Source organism: Tympanuchus pallidicinctus, unplaced genomic scaffold (genome assembly GCF_026119805.1).
Source record: "Tympanuchus pallidicinctus isolate F22 unplaced genomic scaffold, pur_lepc_1.0 scaffold29, whole genome shotgun sequence".
In the NCBI taxonomy this organism is placed as follows: domain Eukaryota; kingdom Metazoa; phylum Chordata; class Aves; order Galliformes; family Phasianidae; genus Tympanuchus; species Tympanuchus pallidicinctus.
The window spans coordinates 1,389,111-1,407,375 of record NW_026294746.1 but is presented as its reverse complement, the minus strand read 5'-3'; the positions used below and the strand labels follow the sequence as shown (position 1 = coordinate 1,407,375).

The following is an 18,265-nucleotide window of genomic DNA, read 5'->3' as shown; positions in this document are numbered from 1 at the left end:
CTGCTGGGCCGTGGAGCTTCTGCTGGGAGGTGGCAGTCAGCACAGGCTGACTGGAGCCTCACGCTCCTGTGTGCCCTAGGCCATGCTTCGTGCACATGGCTTGGTGGCTTACACCTTGCCTTTCCACAGAGCATCTTTATTTTAGACCATTTCCTATATCCACGTCAGCCTGTCTCAGAAATGCTTTTGATGGTGTTTTTAAAGAAATAATTACAATATTTTTTTCTATGCTTTCCATAAATGGTTTAAAATCTTTCTGACAACCCCTCTCAAGACACCTATTTAGTGTCAAAGAGCATAACGTTCCCAAGTTTTAAAAGGGCTCACATAATGCTGATCGATCAATGTGCTCCTTGGGAAAATAGCGCTCCAGATGGCCTATCGGGACAGGAATTGCTGGTCACCACAATGCAGAGCCAAAAAGCGTCACTAATGCGGGCTGTTGTGAGGCACGCTTCCTTTGTGGTCCCTTTGAATGTCATAAATGGGGAAGAAAGTGTGGGAAACTCTGAGAAACTCAGGCCCACACTCTGAGGTTAATAGGGGCTTTGTCAGGAGAGTATTCCTGGGCTGTGGGATCAGCATAATAAACAACGTCTTCCCGAGGGGCGGGAATGTGTTGGGGCAGGGGAGCGTAACCCCAGGGGACAGAGGAGCTTTACATTCAATTATTATAAGTGATAATAATTAATAAATTGTAAACATAACCTTTGCTTCGCTGGGAAGGGTGAAACCGGAGGTCTGGCTTTTTGCTCACCAGTAATTGGGGAGGTGAAGCCCGCAGGCTCTGGCAGCCCAGGAGCAGAAGGGCCTCGTGCAGTCGTGGGCCGCCTTCCTCGCGCTCCCTGCAGGCAGAGGGCCGGAGCTGCCCCAGCCCAGGGCTGCTTGCTGCCTTAATTGGGTGTGGTTTAAAAATACACAGGCGTGGATGAACAGCTTGAGTTTCGTTGGGATGCAGAGGCTTGTACTAATTGACAAAGGCAGGTTGAGCGCAGCAAGGTGGTGACTTTTCACCATCACTAAGCAACCAGCAAAGCTAAGAATATCCCCTCTGAATTATTGCATATCTTGTTAGGAAAAACAGATCTGTCTCAGCACTGGCATCAGCACCGGTGAATTGCAGAACGGTCCCAGAAACCCATCCTGTACTTCATTGGCAGGTGGATGAACAGCTCTCACCTGGCTTGTGTGCTCTGTGTAAAGTAAGAAGCCAAAGGGGCCATGCAGCCATAATGAGGTAAAGCAAAAGGTTGTGAGGTGGCAGGGGGTCCATGGCAGGTCACGTACTGGCCAGGTACGGATAGCAGGGCTTGCAAACAGTTGATTTGATCAGCTTGGATGATCTGAGTTTGACCCATGTGCTCTGTGCCCATGGACCTGCCCAGGCTGCACGTGGGCACTGTGCCTCTGCAAATCCTGCTTAGCTTGGGGCGCCCAGCTGGTGCAAGGCGTGTAGGGAGCCTCTTGTAAATCTCCTGTAAGAGGATATGCCAGATTTGTGTGCTGAATTGAGCTGGGGTGAGAAAAACGAGGGAGGACCATGTGAAAGAGAGGCGGTGGAGAAAGCATCTCTTCTGCAGGAGGGTAGGGAGCACTCTGAAGCCTGTGGGTGTTTTTCAGCTCCTGAGACACAAACCCCATTCCTGGTGTGTTTTGGACCCCTAGGTAGGTGTCAGGGAAAGAAAAGAAGTAAAGACTATGGGGAAATGGTTTAGGAGGAGAAATACTGTTTTAATCTTGGATTGCTATCGAATTATCTGTCCTTTCAGCCATTGTTTTGTGTGTTACTACCTCTTAATTGGACAGAAGGCAAGGAACTGAGCACAGATTGGTGAGCAAATTAATGAAGAATGAGGAGAAATAAACTGGTTGTGAGATTTGTGATTTGCTGAGGTCCAAATAGGTTGCTGCAAGTACCTGGGGCTACACCACTCAGATTGCCCCATCTCTTTCACCTCCGGTTTTGGTTCTGATTGCTTCTCCTGGAGATCCTTCTCTGCAGGATCTGAAATCCTGCTCTGCCAAGTGTCACAGATACAAACTGTCCTGGAACGAAGGGCTTGGAAATGGCATCTGCTGGCTTCCCCACTGCAGGGGTCTGCCTGCAGCGTTGTGTCCCAGAGCATTATCCATTTTAATCATTTAAAACCAAAGGATTACAGGCCAAAACCATTTTTATTGTATTGTACAGGAAAGACACCAAAGTTGAGCATCGCACAGGATGAATACATCACAACTTTATAAAAGCTTCTTAAGCTCTTTAGCACATTCAGCCAAATGCTTTGTACTGATTGCCTCCCTTCCTCCCCCACCCTCGCCCAAGATATATTACAGGTACTTCCTTTACAAAAGGCATCGATTTTCCCTCCTTGGAGAGCAGCATACTGGATATTCAGAGAATTTTCCCTACTCTATCTGTTATCATAATAACGATCTGTAAGGAATTGTGCTATGAATAGCATAGGAAGTTCAGAAGCATCAGTGATTCTGAATAACATCTTTCACTCAGGAGAGCTCAATGCTGGCTTTATGATACAAAGTACATTCTCAGAAGTGCTCCTTCTTTGCGAAGGTCGGGACATTGTCTGCAGACAATGCAGCACTTGAACCAGTGACCCAGGGAGTTCATAGAGAGATTTCCACTGACAGCCGCGGGCTCAGCAGCCAGGAGGTGAGGTGGAAGCGAAGGGCTTTGGCTCCAGGTTGCTGCAGAGCTCAGCCTTCTCTCGGCTCGGAGCCACCGGCAGGAGCAGCAGATCTGCTGCGAGATACACAGTCCTTCAGTGTGAAGGGAAACTACTCAGCGACCTTCATTTCTCACAACAGAAAAACAAAGCCTTCCCCCTCCCACCTTTGGAAAGCAATGTTTCCTACTTTGAAGAGGGATTATTAAATCACAAGTCCCTCTATTTTTTTTTTCTTTCTTTTTAGCAAAACATAGGAATAAAGCAAAGTTCATCAGTAGGTCTACCAGGGTCTCCAGATGGTATGAGCTGCTGCTGCAGTTTTCTGGGCAGTTTTCTGGGCAGGCTGCTTTCTGGCAAACACACAGGGTGAGCGAGGTGCACTGCGTGTGGCAGGAGAGCGTGTGATGTCTGCACCCATCTGAGCTTTGCAGAAGTGCTTGAGCAGCTGGGCCTGAGTTTCCTTCCTGGGTTCATAGTAGGATAGAAAATGCATCGCTTCCTTTAGGCACCGCAGGTATCCGCTGTTGAAGTCCTGCTCTGGGTTCTTGTGAATGAATGCTAGAAAAGAAAGAAAAGCAAATAGAGTGAGATAAGGTTGTTATCCAAGCACGGGGCAGTGGCAGCTTGTGCATGAAGCTTCTTTCAGGGGACTGAGTCTTTGAGACTTGAATGTGCCTTTGGGCTGTGGTCTGGGGGGATTTCTGGGATAGCAGATGCCCATGGGAGCGTGTGATGTGGTGGTGCTCTGTGCTCACCTGGCTCCTGCAGCTGGCTCTGCTGCTTCAGGTAGCTGACGGCCACCTCCAGGACATCGGCTTTCTCCAGCTTGGAGTTGGGTTGGTGTCTCTGGAACTCCTTCTCCAGGAGCAGCTTCAGCTGCTCAATGCTGCTGTTAATCCGGTCACGGCGCATTTTCTCCACCACCGGCTTCCTGAGCTGTAAAAGAAATGCAGCACTTATTAGAGATTTTCTGTGGCCTGACCTACTTTGCCTTCTGACCCATTCCCTGGTACACACAAAGTTCAAGGACACTTTCTTTTGGTGGGAGAGCTTTGCTATGCTGCCTACCTGTTACTCACTCATTCATTTTATGTTTAATCCCATTTGTATTCCCCAAGACCATCTTCTTTCTCCTTCCCCCATCTTTTCCCATGTAATGCTTGTTTGGCAGAGAGAGTGCCTTGCACAGAGCACAGACCAGTCCTGACCAATGTGATCCTGTCAAGGGCTTTACTTACTTTATTCTTCTCTTTTGGCAGCAGTTTCTCATCCATGTGGATCATGAGAGTGTTACTGGGAGCCATTCCAGGTGCTGTCAGCCCTGGGTGCTGCCCGTCCACGTGGGCTGCTGTGCTGAGCATGAGGCTCTGGCAGTGCTGACCACCTCTATTTATACACCCAAGCGTTTAGCAAATATGTGAGTCTTGAGGTTGCTGGTGTTTCCCACAGCCAGTCAGCCAATCCAGGCACGCAGCTGAACAATAGGGGAAGCATCCATCAGTGCACGGTGCATTGATCCTAAATGCCCTGGAGAGAATAACCTTCTGCCCACACCGACTGGTGGAGTGTGCAGCCTGGCTCTGCTGGGCTGCCCAGGGATCTGGGAAAACACTGACCCTCCAGCTGGTTGTCTGCGCTCAGTAGCGCTGCTGCGTCCCTGCATGTGCCAGTCACATTTGTGGAGTGGAGGAGGCACGCTTTTGGGGGAAGGTAGGAAAGGAAGGCGGGGAACAGTGTTAGGGTGCAAATCAACAGCACCAGACACATCCTGTTACTCTTTCTGAAGAGCACGCTTCCCAGCCAGCCTCCTAGCTGCAGTGTGCCGGGCCATGTGTGCATGTTTGTGCTTGTGCATGCAGTCGTTGCACTGTTTTTACTGCAGTAATGAGTGAACTGATGTGTTATCAGGGTGAAACAACGAGTTTGTTAGCCTGGCATGTCTAAATGCTGTGGAGAGTCTGAAGTCAGGTGCTAGGATGGCTGAATAAAGATGGAATGAGAATCCAATGGAAATTGTAACCTCTGTTTGCCTCTTCCCATTAAAACACTGGGACCATGACCCTCTTGGGACAGTGTTGCATGGCTTTTATTACAGACAGGCATGTGCCTCCTGGCAGAACTGGCCCGGTCACCCCATAGTTCTTTCTTGTCCCTTTTTTATCCTCTTTCTTTCATACAGATTCTTTCAAGCATGATGGTAGGGATGAGCTAAATAACAGCATCAAGTTCAGTCCCAGAGCCCCAGGCTTGAGCAGGCAGAGGCAGGTTGTCCAAGGGACTGAGTAACCAAGGCCGATCTCCAATTCTCCTGCTCACCTGAGATTTGAGGCATGACATCTTTTCATCCCACCTAGGAGTGTCCCTGCACTGCGACAGACTGGACCTGCCAAGAGCGTTCAACCAGCACACTGCTTTACCATACTTTACCTTTACTGGTTTACCATATCAGCCATATCAGCCCTGCTCAGTTTTCTCATCTGGAAGACGGAGATGGTGCTGCTTGCTCTTATATGCATGAAACGTTTCACCAAAAATAAGCAAATGTTCTTTTTTGGCAAAGGCAAGAAAATGAATGAAATTTTGTGGACACTTCAGATGAACTCTGATTTTGTCTGATTGCAGGGTGTATTGAGGCAGCACTGAAAACCATCTAAGCTGCTGGAGCGAACTGCTGTGTCCCATTGCCTGAGGCCTGGCCTGCAGGGGCAGAGGTGTGCTCATCTCCCAGTGTGCTGCTTGTGCATGGAGTATGCCTGAGGATCTAGAAGTGGAAACGGCGGAGGGAGGCATGTGTGAGGTAAGACAGCCAAGGACAGATTCTTATTTGGAAGTCCTTAAGTGAAGCCCAGGTTTAACAAGAAGTTGACAGGAAGGAGGGAAGTGTTGCTGAAGTAGCCAGCTTCATGGTTTTCATTGTATGGGCCTGAATGGGCTTAGCTCTTTGTTAAGGGCAGATGTTGTCTTCAGAGCCCTTTATTCCTGTGTTGTGGGAAAGCCAGGAGACAAGTCATCTCATGAACGCTTTGAACTGGTCAAAGGATTATGGTACAAGATAAGATACAGCTCAGAGACCATGCCATAGCTTTTGCCAGCTGTCATAAGATGTTACCCTTTGTTCTGTAGCCTTTGAATGGACTTCCTCCAAAACTTGGCGTCCTGTGTTCTCCCTCCTAGCAAATGAGCACTGGTGTCAGGCCTTGAAGCTAGGAGGTGACAGGTAGACATGTACCAAGCTGGTTAAATTTAAGAAACTCTTCAACGTCAAAGAACATCTTTTTCCTGACTCCTGAGAAGCAAGCCTGACCTTTATTGCTGTCTTATAACCGATAGCCAGATGGTCTTTTGGGAGTTGGATTCTTTCCCTTTAAATCATTCAGGTTCAAGCACCATCACTAATGTTGTGAGTAGTTGCAAGGCACACTTCTATTGTCCCTACAAGAAATGTTATCAATAGGGGAAAAGTATGGGAAAGGCAGAGAAATTCAAACCCACACAGCCTAGTGCTAATAACTCCTTTGTGGAGCCTGTGCTTCTGTCAGGGCACTATGAACTCACAAGGCTTTTTCAGTGAGTAAGGCTGAAAAGCTCATGTTGTGCTGTGCAGGCAGCAGTTACTCAGGAATCTGTTTACTAGGAGAAAGGGGCGAGGTGGGGCGGGGGGCAGGGATGCTGGTTCACACTCGGGGGGCTGGAGGAGTGCTGAGCTCAGCTGCAGCCCTGGCTGGTTGGTTTGCTGTGCTGTGCCTCAGGGTGCTCTCTTGGGAAATGGGAGCAGTGCTACTGGACAGAGGCCTGTTAGGAACTGCCACGGGTGCTAGAGAGCCCTTGTGCTTTCCTGGCAGAAGAGGCATTGCTTGGATATCCTGCAAACTCCTGTGAGAGCAAAGTGGAGAAGGAACAGGTCTGGGGACAGAACTCTGCAAGCAGGAGCGTGCAGGGCACGAGTGCACCATAGGGTACTGTGCTAGAGAGGAAACTCAATGTGGCATTATTGTGCCTTCTTTAAACATCAGAGCCCTGGCAAAAAATGTCTTTAATTACTGTAAAGTACATTCTTTACATGTTTAACCTCTTGAATTAGTTTTTCTTTAGATCCCGAATACTTAATGTTCTGTTATTCCCAGGTGCATAAGTGGTCTTTTATCATTAAGAAACATATGAGACAACTTGATCTGCATTTTCAGGGTTGTTAGAGGCAAAAGCAATTTCTGTAGCTGCTTGTGTGGCTGACCCTGAAATAGTCATACACCCAATGACATAGTCTTTGTATAATGAGTATTAAAAATAATTAAAAATTAAGGAGAATTTATTATTTTTCTGCCCAGCTGAAATTCCCACAAGTCACCTCTCAGCATATTCAAGAGTGCACAAGAGGGATTTATTATTTCCTGGTATATTGACTCTGAAAGGTCTGGGGATTACAGCTGCTTTGCACATGAATAGCTGGAGTGTGTTGTACAAAAGGCACGGTCTGTGGGATAATGGGGTTGGATGTGGGAAAGCTCTGACCCTGGGGGAGAGCAGGCTGGTGCCTGATGGCAGGAATCAATTATGGCTCAAAGGAACACATTGCCCTGGGAGCAGGCTTCGCGGGAGCCACCATGTTATGTGTTTACCACCCTCCTTCTCCAGCAACCCATATAAAATAGTCACAGAAAATATCCTATCCTTCTGTCCTTAGCAGGGGACTCAGCTACACCTTGCTCTGTAATTACTCTGTTAGTGGCCTGTTGGTTATGATCTCAGGAACAAAACGGTTCCCATCTCAGGGAGAGTGCTGAGACCAGCACTTTGCTCACACATGCCGCCAGTTTTGAGACTGTAAAGCATCCCAAATCTTGGTGAGTGAATTCAGTGCACTCTCCAAAGCCCTTAGGAACACCTGGAGCCCAGCAGTCATCTGCTCAGCTCCAGCCAAGGCAGGGGAGCAGCCTGTTGCTGCTGCTGAGCTCCTGCACTTCCTTGGTTTTGTCCTTGGAAGATAGTGCTATTCAGTTCTTACATTGATCTGACATCATTGCTAACCTTTCAGATGTCAAAATTTGGGTTTCAACAAACAATTCAATGGGATAGAAAGTCATAGGGATTTAACAAAACTTATTTGATAGTTATAATAAAAGTAGAAGTATTTTAATGGATTTTTACTTACCATTTGAATGTGCTTGCATTGACATTTTTTGTTTTTTCTCTTTGCCAGAAGACTGGCAGAGGGACATGTGCAGGATCTAACTGCACATAAGGTAGAGTTGGTTGCCCTCACCATCATGTCATAGTGCAAGGTGCACTGTCAGACCTCAGGGTCAAGGGAATCTAGTGCAATGGGGGAAGTTTCTGACCCTAAAGAAGAAGCAGTATAGAGAATAGCACTGGGACCCCCAGAACACCACCTTGTGTAGCTGGCAGCACTTGTGCCCGTGAGCATTTGCAGCTTGAGGCTGTGAGTAGAAATTAGACAAGAAGCCCTAAGAGCTGCTGCTGGGGTCTGTTGTCCAGACACCTTTTGCTATGGACAGTGGTCAGCATGTAACACCAGCCACACACAGACAGCACTGAATTGTTCACTACAGCAGAATGGATCCTTCTGCATTTCTGAGCCCTGGTTTCATCCAGCCCAGCTGCCTAAGACCTGAAATTCTCTTACGAACTCTGTTCAGCTTCTTACAGAGAGTTGATGTAATTCAGGGCACAGTGTATCCTCTCTTCTGAGCTCCCAGAATAGCTGTTACTGCTGGGAAGCAGCTGGATGAACTGAGTGGTGCCGACAGACAGCTCTGCACTACGACTGGGGACAGCTGCAGTTTAACACTGAGGTTTTGGTAGGTCTCTGGGAGCATGAATAAACAAATTAATTTTAATATTAAATCTTGATTTACTTTCCAAACAGATCAAGTCCATTTCTATCGATTCGATCATTAAGTACTTCCTGATTGAGCACTTGAGTGCATTTTCCTTTTCAGCTATTTTTTTGGTTTGAACAAATTGTACTGAATCACATTTGCAAAAGGCACTATTGAACTTGAGTGCAAAGGAGAACTTTTGCATCTGCTTAGCTAGGAGGGGCACTGCTGCAAGTGTGGTCCATGCAGGTAATCCCTATTCTCCCATAAGCTGGGGTACTGGCAGCTATTCAGAGATAATAAAGCCAATTAAAACAAAAGTGGGTTCTGAGCATCTTCTCAAAACAAGTCTAAAATGACTTCTGTTTTAGACCACTGGACTGCAGGTAGGCTGAAATACTGAAATTTTGGTTTCTCCTTTCTGTCTCATTTTCTACCTTTGTAAAAAACTTTGCTAGTAATACATTCTTACATTGCAGAGGAGGTTGCTGAGATTCATTAGTTGGTATTTGTAAAGCACTTTGAAAATGCAAAGCCAGTGCATTATGCTTGGTCTTGCGGATGCTTTCCATGTTATTAAAAACAGGATTTCAGAAAGGCTTATAGGGGATCAAAACAGCATCCCAAACTTGAAAGGAAGCACGACTGTTAAACCATCAACTGTCGCCTCCCCCTCCAGCCAGATGTTAAGCCCTAAAGAACTGAAGTGGCACAAGGAATTACTTTCCCAAGTTCCCCCAGCTGGGCTGACAGGCCTTGATCAATGGTTTTCTCCACTGTGAGTGCTATGCAGATGGTCTACCCAGAGCAAGGTTTCTGTGAAGTACAAAAGGAAGTCAAACACCATTTCTAATTCAGCTTGTAGCATGGCACACTTCCTTTATCCTCTGCCTGAATGCAGTGAATAGGAGAGCAGTGTGGGAAACTGGAAGGGACTCCAAACTCACACAGTCTGAGTGGCTGTAAGACACTCCTGTCCTCAGACCACATCTGCCTGTGACAGACGGGAAAAAGAGTGACAGAACGAAAAATCAGATTATAAAAACCTGCTTGAACGGGAAAATTAGGTCTGAGTAAAAGGAAGAAAGTGAAGAAAGCCATGCAGAGAAAGAGAAATTGTGACAGGGCCAAGCAGGGGACTGCCAAACAGCAGAGCGAGGAAGGGCTGGGAGGAAATGGCTGAGGAATGAGCTGCAGGAGCAGAACCTTGCTCTTCCACCAGTAAGGCCAAAGAGAATTGTCCCTCTGAAGGCAGCAGAGGTGGTTTCAGCTCATACTGCGACTTCTGAGCCACATATTCTGTCTTGCCTCCTTACTAAAGACTGGCTTGCATTTGATAAAAAAATGTTTGCCAGAATGATTGAAAAAATAAGTACAGCACATTGGCTGTGGAACAGCAGGGCACTGCTCCCTAGCTCCATGTGTCAGCCAGCGGCCGTTCCTTGAACAAGGTTGGAAATGCTGAGCTTTAAAACACAACCAGTGTAGGTTCCATTCAGTCACCCATCACCACAGCTTTGGCATTTTTGCATCTCTTTGCTGCACTGCACTCAGAGCAAAAGGTTCCTCTGCACCATGAGGATCTGTGCACTCACCCAGGCCTTACGTTACCCGAAGAGCAGTGACTGCTTTGTGCAGATGTCGTGCTGGTGCTTGTCAGAGATCCCCAAGGGAGCTGCATCTCAGCTGAGGCATCCCTGTCTGCAGCCCCCTGATGAGTATTCAGTCTTTTACCACAAACCACAGGAGCTGAGCTTGGCTACTACGAAAATTAGCTCAGATTTCATATCAGTAATTCTATGGGGAAGCTCTTCATTAATATTCTAAACTGTAACGGGGTGGTTCAAGGAACAAAACAGGGAACAGACCAAATTCCAGGACTGATATTTGACAGGGGAAAATTAAGGCTTAAATTCTGCCGATTAGAATTTGGATGAATTCCTCTGTAGGTGGAGGGATAATTGTGCACAAAGAGATGAGAAAGGAGCTTTGGAGGTACAAAGCCTACAGGCTGAATGCTGTGGTCTGCTTTGCTCTTTGTGGAGGCCAGAGTTCCTGTTGGCTTTAGTGAGGACCCAAATAATTCCAAAACCTGGACTGTTCTATTTTTAACCTTAGTATGATTTTTAGGACAAAACTTAATGATGTCTCCAAAATTTTGCTGGCTTTCCTGTTCTCTGAGCCATTGCTCTCAAGCATTTTGGCATTCTCAATGACTTTCTAACATACTGCCATGGAAGTTTGTGTACCTCAGAGTTTCCCACACCATTTCTTAACTATATTCATTCCTGTCACAAAGGAAGTGTGCCTGACTACAAACCGCATTAGCAACGGTGCTTGCCTCTGCATTGTGTTCAGTGGGAAACCCTGCTCCCAAAAGGCCATCTGGGCTGCATGTATCAGGAGAGAAGCAATGGGGGCAATGAGCATCAAGACTTGGGAAAGCAGCAGCATCCTTAAGTCTTCCTACAGAGCTAACATCTGGCAGAGGTTCTGGGGCATTACTCATGCCATATTTCAAACATCCACATCCAGTATCTTGGGATCCTAGTAAGTTCTCTATCCAATATTGTGGATGTTTGGAATCACAGTAAAAGGTGTATAATTGGGAATTAATGAGCCTTAGTGTAAAGTCCACTGGCTCTGTTAGCATTATTCTAGGGATGATGATGATTATTATTGCTTTCTTATTCTCTTTTCACTTGAGCCGTGTGTTGCAGCAGTGAGGTAAGGCACGGGGCTACAGCAGCTGTCCTGGTGCAGGCAGCAGCAGCCCCGCTGAGCTCCTCTGCCCTCTCCCATGTACACTTCTTCAGCAGCACAGAGCAAACCCCCAGAACAGCAGGGGCTCACTCATGTGGTAAAAAAGACGAGGGCAGACCAGGAGACCCAAGTCACACATCTGTTCTGCTATGGGAAGTTCATATGTCCTTCCCCAGAGTAAAAGTCCTGCAGTGAAGCAACCCTATAAGGCACAGCTTCCTGAGAACCTGAGTTTCAAAGTTCTGTGCTGCAGGTAGTTGCAGAGAAGGCATCTGACACTGGCCACCTGTGTAAGGCTAAAACTGGAGTGCCTGTTTGAGCAACTTGCACTGTGAGCGGAAGTGATGACTCTTAGGGCTGTTTACTAGGAGTTAATCTGGGAAACTGAAGCTGTTTCTGGCAAAATTGCAGGTGGACCCTATTGATCACAGCATTGCCACATTTATTCCTCATGCACTTGTCAGAGAGCTCAAAAAATGAGTTGGTACTCAGGAGGTTCTCTTTCAGAGAATCTCCCCAAGAGAGATGCACAGAGAGAAAGATTGGTTTCAGAGGTGGCATTACATGAGCTCAAAGATAATCCACAAGCTTTAAGGAGAATACGTGAAATGGTGTCACAAAAACTTTCCCACAACTTGACATAAAAGACTCAGAGCCCAACAGCTGCTGCTCTGTACGCAAAGAAGGGAGGCTATTCACCAACAGTACAATGGGGATGGAACAGCAGATCCTGGAAGAGGTCATTCAGGCCTTACCTGGGTGAACAAATGCATGAGTTGCAGGGTCAGAGAGAAATGTAGCCGTGTTTATGCATTCACATTAAAACACATGCAAGATCACATATATGAATGTATCAGTATATAGATAAACACACAAACTGTATTGATGTAGACACAGTATTTATGTAGTACCCTCGCTGATTCAGTAAGAGATCCCAGCCATAATCCCTAGCATTACTTTACAGTCGTTTATCTGACAGTTCACATTCCCATGTTGCTGCTTGCAGAGGGATATGCTGAAGCTCGCCTAAAGGGGAGCTGAACTGACGTGATTGCAGTGCACACCTGGAGCAAATTCGGGGGCTGGCACAGCTCAGATGTGTGGTTCATGGCCTGCTCTGCCCTTCTGCAGCCCTTCTCTGTGCAGGTCTTGGGTGCATGTGTAGAGAATGCAGAAAACACTGCTGCCATTCCCTACGGCTGTTTGTATGTGGCTGGAGCTCATAAATAAAGCATTTGTTTATAAGATGCAAATAGCAGCACTGTTAACTCTTTTTGAACAGAGACTGCAGTGCAAAATAATGAGGAATCAGAATCTTGACTTCTAGCAGTTTTACAGGCTGTGTGAATTTGTTCTGCACTCCTTTGTGCATGGATTAAATGAAAGCAGCATATGAGATTGAGCTGATCCCCAAACTCAAATATTTCTCCTCTTGGATTTATCTTGTAGATGTTTGAACAACATTGGGTGCTTGTGACAGGGCTTGCGAGTATTCAAAGAGGTTCATAAGATCTCAAGGAAAGAGGACAATTATCAACATAGAAACTTTTCTGGATAGCTATATGTATTTAAAGGCACATATTTTACAAATACATTTAAAGGGATTTGCAGTGAGGCAAACTGAAAAAGGTGTTTTCTGTTTCACTTGGGCAAAACTGGTGTGCCCCTGGCTTACTGTGAGAACGAGGCAAACAGCCTTAAAGAACTTCTGCTCTTTATCTCAGGAAGCCAGAAGCTGCTCGTGTGTGCACTGCATTGGTGCACGCTTAGCGTGTGCCTCCTGCAGCCCGGGAGCAGCGCGGCCGCACGCAGCCTGCACGGGGGGCTCGTTGCCCTCCACGGCTGCTGGCCGCCTCCTTCCTGCGCACCCGTGGCCGCCGGCCTGTGCTGGGAATGCCATTGATCTCTGGCATTAGTCAGCAGCCTTTGCCCATTGAAGGCCAGCTCTTTCCCAGCTTCTGACATGTAATTCTGATCCCGGGCTTTCACGTACCACGCACTCCCCACCTGCTCATCTGGGGGAAGGTCATTATCCCCAGGCTATTCACTGGCACTGGAGCGTGCAAGAATAGATGCTTCTGTTATTGTGCTGCCTATCTCTCTGATTGGCCACAGAGTGTGGGAAACTCCGCCAAGCTGCAGACCCACAGACTCTCAGGAAGGCTGCACAGTATAAATGCAGGGCCGAGGCAGCTTCCAGCGGCACATTTCTCCTGGACTTCCACTCTGAGACATTCCTTCCCCTCTCGGGACAGATGGCTCCCAGCGTTGTTTTCCTGGAGCCCGACAACCTGCTGACGCCAAAGGAGAGAAACAAAGTAAGTCCAGACGTGGTGGGGCAGCTTGGAGCCATGCTCTCAGCTGTTCTTGTAGCAGTTTCCAAAAGCTGAGAAACTGGTCCACGTTGTTTAGGAACAGTGTGAAATGGCAGAGAGGAGATCTAACAGTGAGTCTCTTTCCCTTTGCTTTTTACAGCTCAGGAAGCCGGTGGTGGAGAAGATGCGCCGTGACCGGATTAACAGCAGCATTGAGCAGCTGAAGCTGCTCCTGGAGAAGGAGTTCCAGAGACACCAACCCAACTCCAAGCTGGAGAAAGCCGACATCCTGGAGATGACTGTCAGCTACCTGAAGCAGCAGAGCCAGCTGCAAATGAAGAGTGAGTATCAAGTTTACTTCAGCCTTTAGTTTTCTATAAATCTGTGATGGTTTTCTGAACCTTTTGCCATGAAGAATTGCTCTAAACTACTTTTTTTTCCCCTCCCTCTTTCTTCCCTTCTCTAGCTTCAGGATCCTTCCATAAAAGCTCACAGTTTGACTTCAGAGAGGGTTATTCTCGGTGTTTGCAAGAGGCTTTCCATTTCCTCTCTCTTCATAAAGTCCGAACTGAAACACAGACCAAGCTCCTAAGTCACTTCCAGAAGAGCCAGTCCACTGCTCCAGAGGTTTCCTTTTCCCCCAGCAAGCCCAGCACCCTGAAGCAAGCATCACCAAAAGACACCGGTACTCTCTGGAGGCCCTGGTAGTCAGGGAAGCTCTCACTCAGTGAACCTTTGCCTCTTAGAGTCCAGAGGAAGAAACTGACTGCATCCGATAGTCCAGCTCTGATCCTCTCTTCTGTAGGGTGCATTATTTCCCCATATACTTTATTTATGTGTGAAAAGAATGGCGTGCTTTTGACTTTTATGGGATCCTTTGGCAAAAGCTCAGGCATTCTGTTGTGTGGTATTGAAGCTGTGTAGGTACTGGTGGTACAGAGCACAGTGTGTTGCCCACTTTGTGGGCACATGTCTCCAAATGAAGGAGGATATTTTTGTAGAAGTTACTTTTGTGATGAGCAAGAATTGCAGTAAGAGAATTTCCCTAGTATTGCATGTAAGAGCCATTGGCTTTGCTCTGGTATGACTGGTAACTCCTGTTTGCTCAGTCATTCTGGAGAATAAATGTGCAACTTCAGTTCATGCACACTTAATTAAATTCCAATTCCTCCCATTTGCTCATAACTTGCACTGTGTGAAAGGTGGTTTTTGCTTTGTCCTGGACTTTTCTTCTTTGATAGTCCTAGCACATACAGTGTGATGGATGAACTGAAGCTAGGAAACTATGTGGAATATTTCTACTATTTTGCTGCTTTTTTCGATTTAGAAAAATAATGTGTTACTGCTTTATGTTAAAGAAAAGAGTAGATAAAAGGCTCGATTTGTCAATGTTATATATTTGGGTGTAAGTTATGCTTTTTCTAGCATCTTCATTATAATAATGATTGTTTGTCTGTATTGAGTGCTGTAATTCATGGTGGATAGTGTTTCTCCCATTCCTGGGACAGCCCTACGGCTTACATGCATACTGTGTATGCGTCTCTGTGTTTGTAGAGAGAAATAAAATGCATTTGTGTGCAACTTTTCTCTGGGTTCTCTGTGGGATGTGTAACCATTTGGTCCCTGGAAAGCACTCACATGTCAGTCTTCAAAGAAGGGGTGTTTTTTAAAGTTAAAGGAGCTCCTGTTCATGTCTACTCTATATATTCACATTTCTGCCTTACACCTTTACCCCCATGAGGTAAGCAATTGTTACTTATGCATTCTCTTACCTGAATCGCATGGAGCTCCTCCTTAGGCTCTGCCTCTCCCAAAACCTCACCTGAGTGGTCCAGCCTTAAACTTGGCCATCTGGCCCCCTGCTGGCAGCAGCTGGGATCTGAGTGTCCTGCAGTTTTTTCACCTGACGCTGACAGGATACAGCCTTGATCACATCAGTGCTGCGTGTCCTCTAATGTCTTCTCATTTTTTCTCAGAGTGCTCAGAATGTGGAATACAGGTGCTTCTGAAGCAGCAATGTGGTTCACAATGGGAAACATCCACAGGCAGCCCTGCATCTGCCAAACTGCTTAGTGCCCAATTGCATTCTGTGGCAAAATACTGATCAATAGTGATCATGGTAATAAGGCTATGCTTATGCAAGCACTGTTTTTAGGTAATGAAGTAGATGTGGTAGTTCTGCAGCCTGATTGTTTTGGCTGGAAATCCATAATCCAGTTATGCTAGCAAGAAATCTCACATCCCCTGCCTGTGCAGGCCTTCAGTTGTTATGACCAGGGATGGTTTGTTCTGCCACACGTTATCACTACTTTATCCTGCCTATGCTTTTTAGCACTGTAGGGGATGCAGAGGCTGTGGCAGGGGTTACTGCCAAGTGTATTCCCCTCACTCTCTTACTCTGGAGCTCTTGGCAGTAGCTTTGTAAAGAGAGACCTTAGTTCCAGCCCTGCATGTGGTGTTCCTGTGATGTAAATAGAACCAGAAATGGTGGCAGAAGGGATTAGCTTGCAATGCAGAAAGCTTTCTATGTAAATTTCTGTAGTCGTGCATAGCTATTGTCGGAGTATTTATTATGCAGAAGGCTTTATTGCAAAACCCTCTCCAGTCAGCCAGCGCTGTCGGATGGTAGCACGAATGTGGAGCTTCAGGTCCTCGGGCAGCTTGCCGGTGTTGCAACGTTTGGCCACCAGGGGGCGCAGCGCTCACGGAAAGCCCTGCATGGGGAGCCTGGAGTCCTCGAGGGGTTCTGCGAGGTGCCGGTGCGTCTGCCTGCGTTTGTTCCGTTTTGATGATCGGATGTCAGCCAGTGCTAGAAAGTCTTTTCCAGCTCCCAGTTTCTGTGTATCACACTGTAATTGTATGCGAATAAGGAAAGTTTGGATCTGATCTTGTACCTATTGGGCACAAAACATTTCCAGCACGACACGCAAAGCTTCAGACAGCTCGTACCAGCGATGTACGTGGAGTCTGAAAGCGCTTGCAGACGTGCAACGTGTCTTTCGGGCTGTTGGAGCTGGAGCCTCGTTTGCCACCAGGTGGCAGCATGGGAGAAGGGAAAACATTTTCCTACAATGGAAAACACGGGATTGGAATTTTTGTAGATGTGTAACAAAACTGCTCTGATGCTTAAATACCCAGGAATATAAAATGGAATCAGCTCTGCAGCTAAACACCCTTGTGAAGATTTTCCCCATTAGGATGATGTAATTTCTGCACAGTTTCTGCCCAGTTGTGTATGTTTGTCCACTAGCTTAGCTTTGCTTGAGATGCTGTGGTTGGGGAGAGGGGTGTTAGAGGTGGCTGCAGTGGGGCTGCAGAGGACAGACACGAACATGTTGCACATGGCCTAGCCTGGAAACAGCTACAAATGATAAAAGCAATGCTGGGTGTGAGTGGCTGGCAGGTCCTATAGGTTTGAGAGGGGCAAATATGTGGGAAAGCACTTTGTGTCTGAAAGCTCTATGGGTTAAAACAGGCATCTTGTTGCTTCCTAGAGTGTGTGAACTCCATTTCAGTAGTGAAAGCTCTGGGACACTGGGCATTTCTTTAAAAAATATATAATAGCCCTTGTTTTTAGAACAATTTTGTTCTTAACAATAAATACATTACTTCTCTGGGCAGGTAGAGAAAAAAAGATGATCACACTCAAGGCTTCCCAGGTGACCATGTTCCTCTGAAAACAACTGAAAAGTCATCACAGCTCTGCATGTGCTGAAGAAAGCATGAAACCTCAGGTAGGAGCATGCGTCCCTCAGTCAGGGTTGGCTGGGCCATGCTGTCTCCTTGCTCTTTTTGGTTTACACTGTTGCTTATGTTGTGTAACACTGTATGAATGATGACTAGATTTTTTGTGTGCGTGTGTTTTTGTTGTTTTTTTTCCCCCAAACTTGTCTCGAGGCTGCCAGCCAGACACTACCTCAGCCTTGTGTTCAGTCTTATCTGTCCAAAATACTGTGGTATGCCAGGCTTCAGATTGTGAGGAGTTGTTGAGACTGCTGAAGCAATGCTCTCCAAACTTAGAAGAGAAAAATAGCAGCTTGTTAGATTTTGGGTACACGTTCTGTATTACCCTTTTGAAAGACATTCTTTGCACATGATTCTGTACTGTATTCTGCTGCCTGCACATGATTATATTCCATGAAAAAGAAGCACAGAGGTCAGTAGGTAGTGCCATTCTCTAGTTGGCTTACAGTTACTCTGAGCTTACATCTGTTCTTGTGCCATGAAGGTCACTGGTAGCTCTCAGGATATGGAGGCTGTAACTAGTGAGGGTGTGACTGCAATAGGGCACGTGTGCTCTGTAATGGGAAGTCGTAGCTTATGCACTTGGGTTGTGCTGGCAAAGGCACAAATTGACAGATGGAAAGATTCTTCTGCAGGTGGGAGGCATAATAAACGTACATGAAAAAATATAGTAACTTCCATGTGCTGAAATAATAATTTGGAATGAAGCCTCCCAGGCATATTTTAATTATCCCTTCAGCACTTGCATGTGCCAGAACTTCTAATGGCATATCTCCAGAGCTTAATGATTTTGCAGAGTAATTAAATTGTCAGCCACGTGAACCTCCTCCACCTGACCTCTGCACGGTTGTATGCTGTTTCCCTTGCTTGGCATATATATATGGTTGTCATTTGCCTGAGTTTCTCAGTAGGAAACAAC

General features: G+C 46.6%; 2 protein-coding genes across 5 annotated transcripts in view; one reads left to right on the top strand and one right to left on the bottom strand.

Annotated features, from left to right (window-relative positions):
* The window catches only part of LOC128085121 (transcription factor HES-5-like), a 67,269-nt gene that overhangs the window by 5,196 nt on the left and 43,808 nt on the right, over positions 1–18,265 (top strand). For 2 of the 4 annotated variants that reach the window (XM_052692125.1, XM_052692124.1), the window contains exons 2-5: positions 5,310–5,484; positions 13,403–13,605; positions 13,763–13,943; positions 14,069–15,172. In XM_052692125.1, the coding sequence (XP_052548085.1) occupies positions 13,543–13,605; positions 13,763–13,943; positions 14,069–14,310 (486 nt within the window). In that variant the 5' untranslated portion in view covers positions 5,310–5,484; positions 13,403–13,542 and the 3' untranslated portion in view covers positions 14,311–15,172. Of the gene's footprint in view, positions 1–5,309; positions 5,485–13,402; positions 13,606–13,762; positions 13,944–14,068; positions 15,173–17,223; positions 17,337–18,265 lie in introns of those variants that run through there. The other 2 variants (XM_052692127.1, XR_008208800.1) reach the window with 2 other exon arrangements.
* Positions 2,263–4,076, bottom strand: LOC128085124 (transcription factor HES-5-like). Its single transcript, XM_052692130.1, has 3 exons — positions 3,926–4,076; positions 3,443–3,623; positions 2,263–3,245 (listed from the first exon to the last, which is right to left on the bottom strand). Exons 1-3 carry the CDS (start codon positions 4,046–4,048, stop codon positions 2,968–2,970), a joined length of 582 nt encoding a protein of 193 aa, XP_052548090.1. The 5' UTR covers positions 4,049–4,076; the 3' UTR covers positions 2,263–2,967.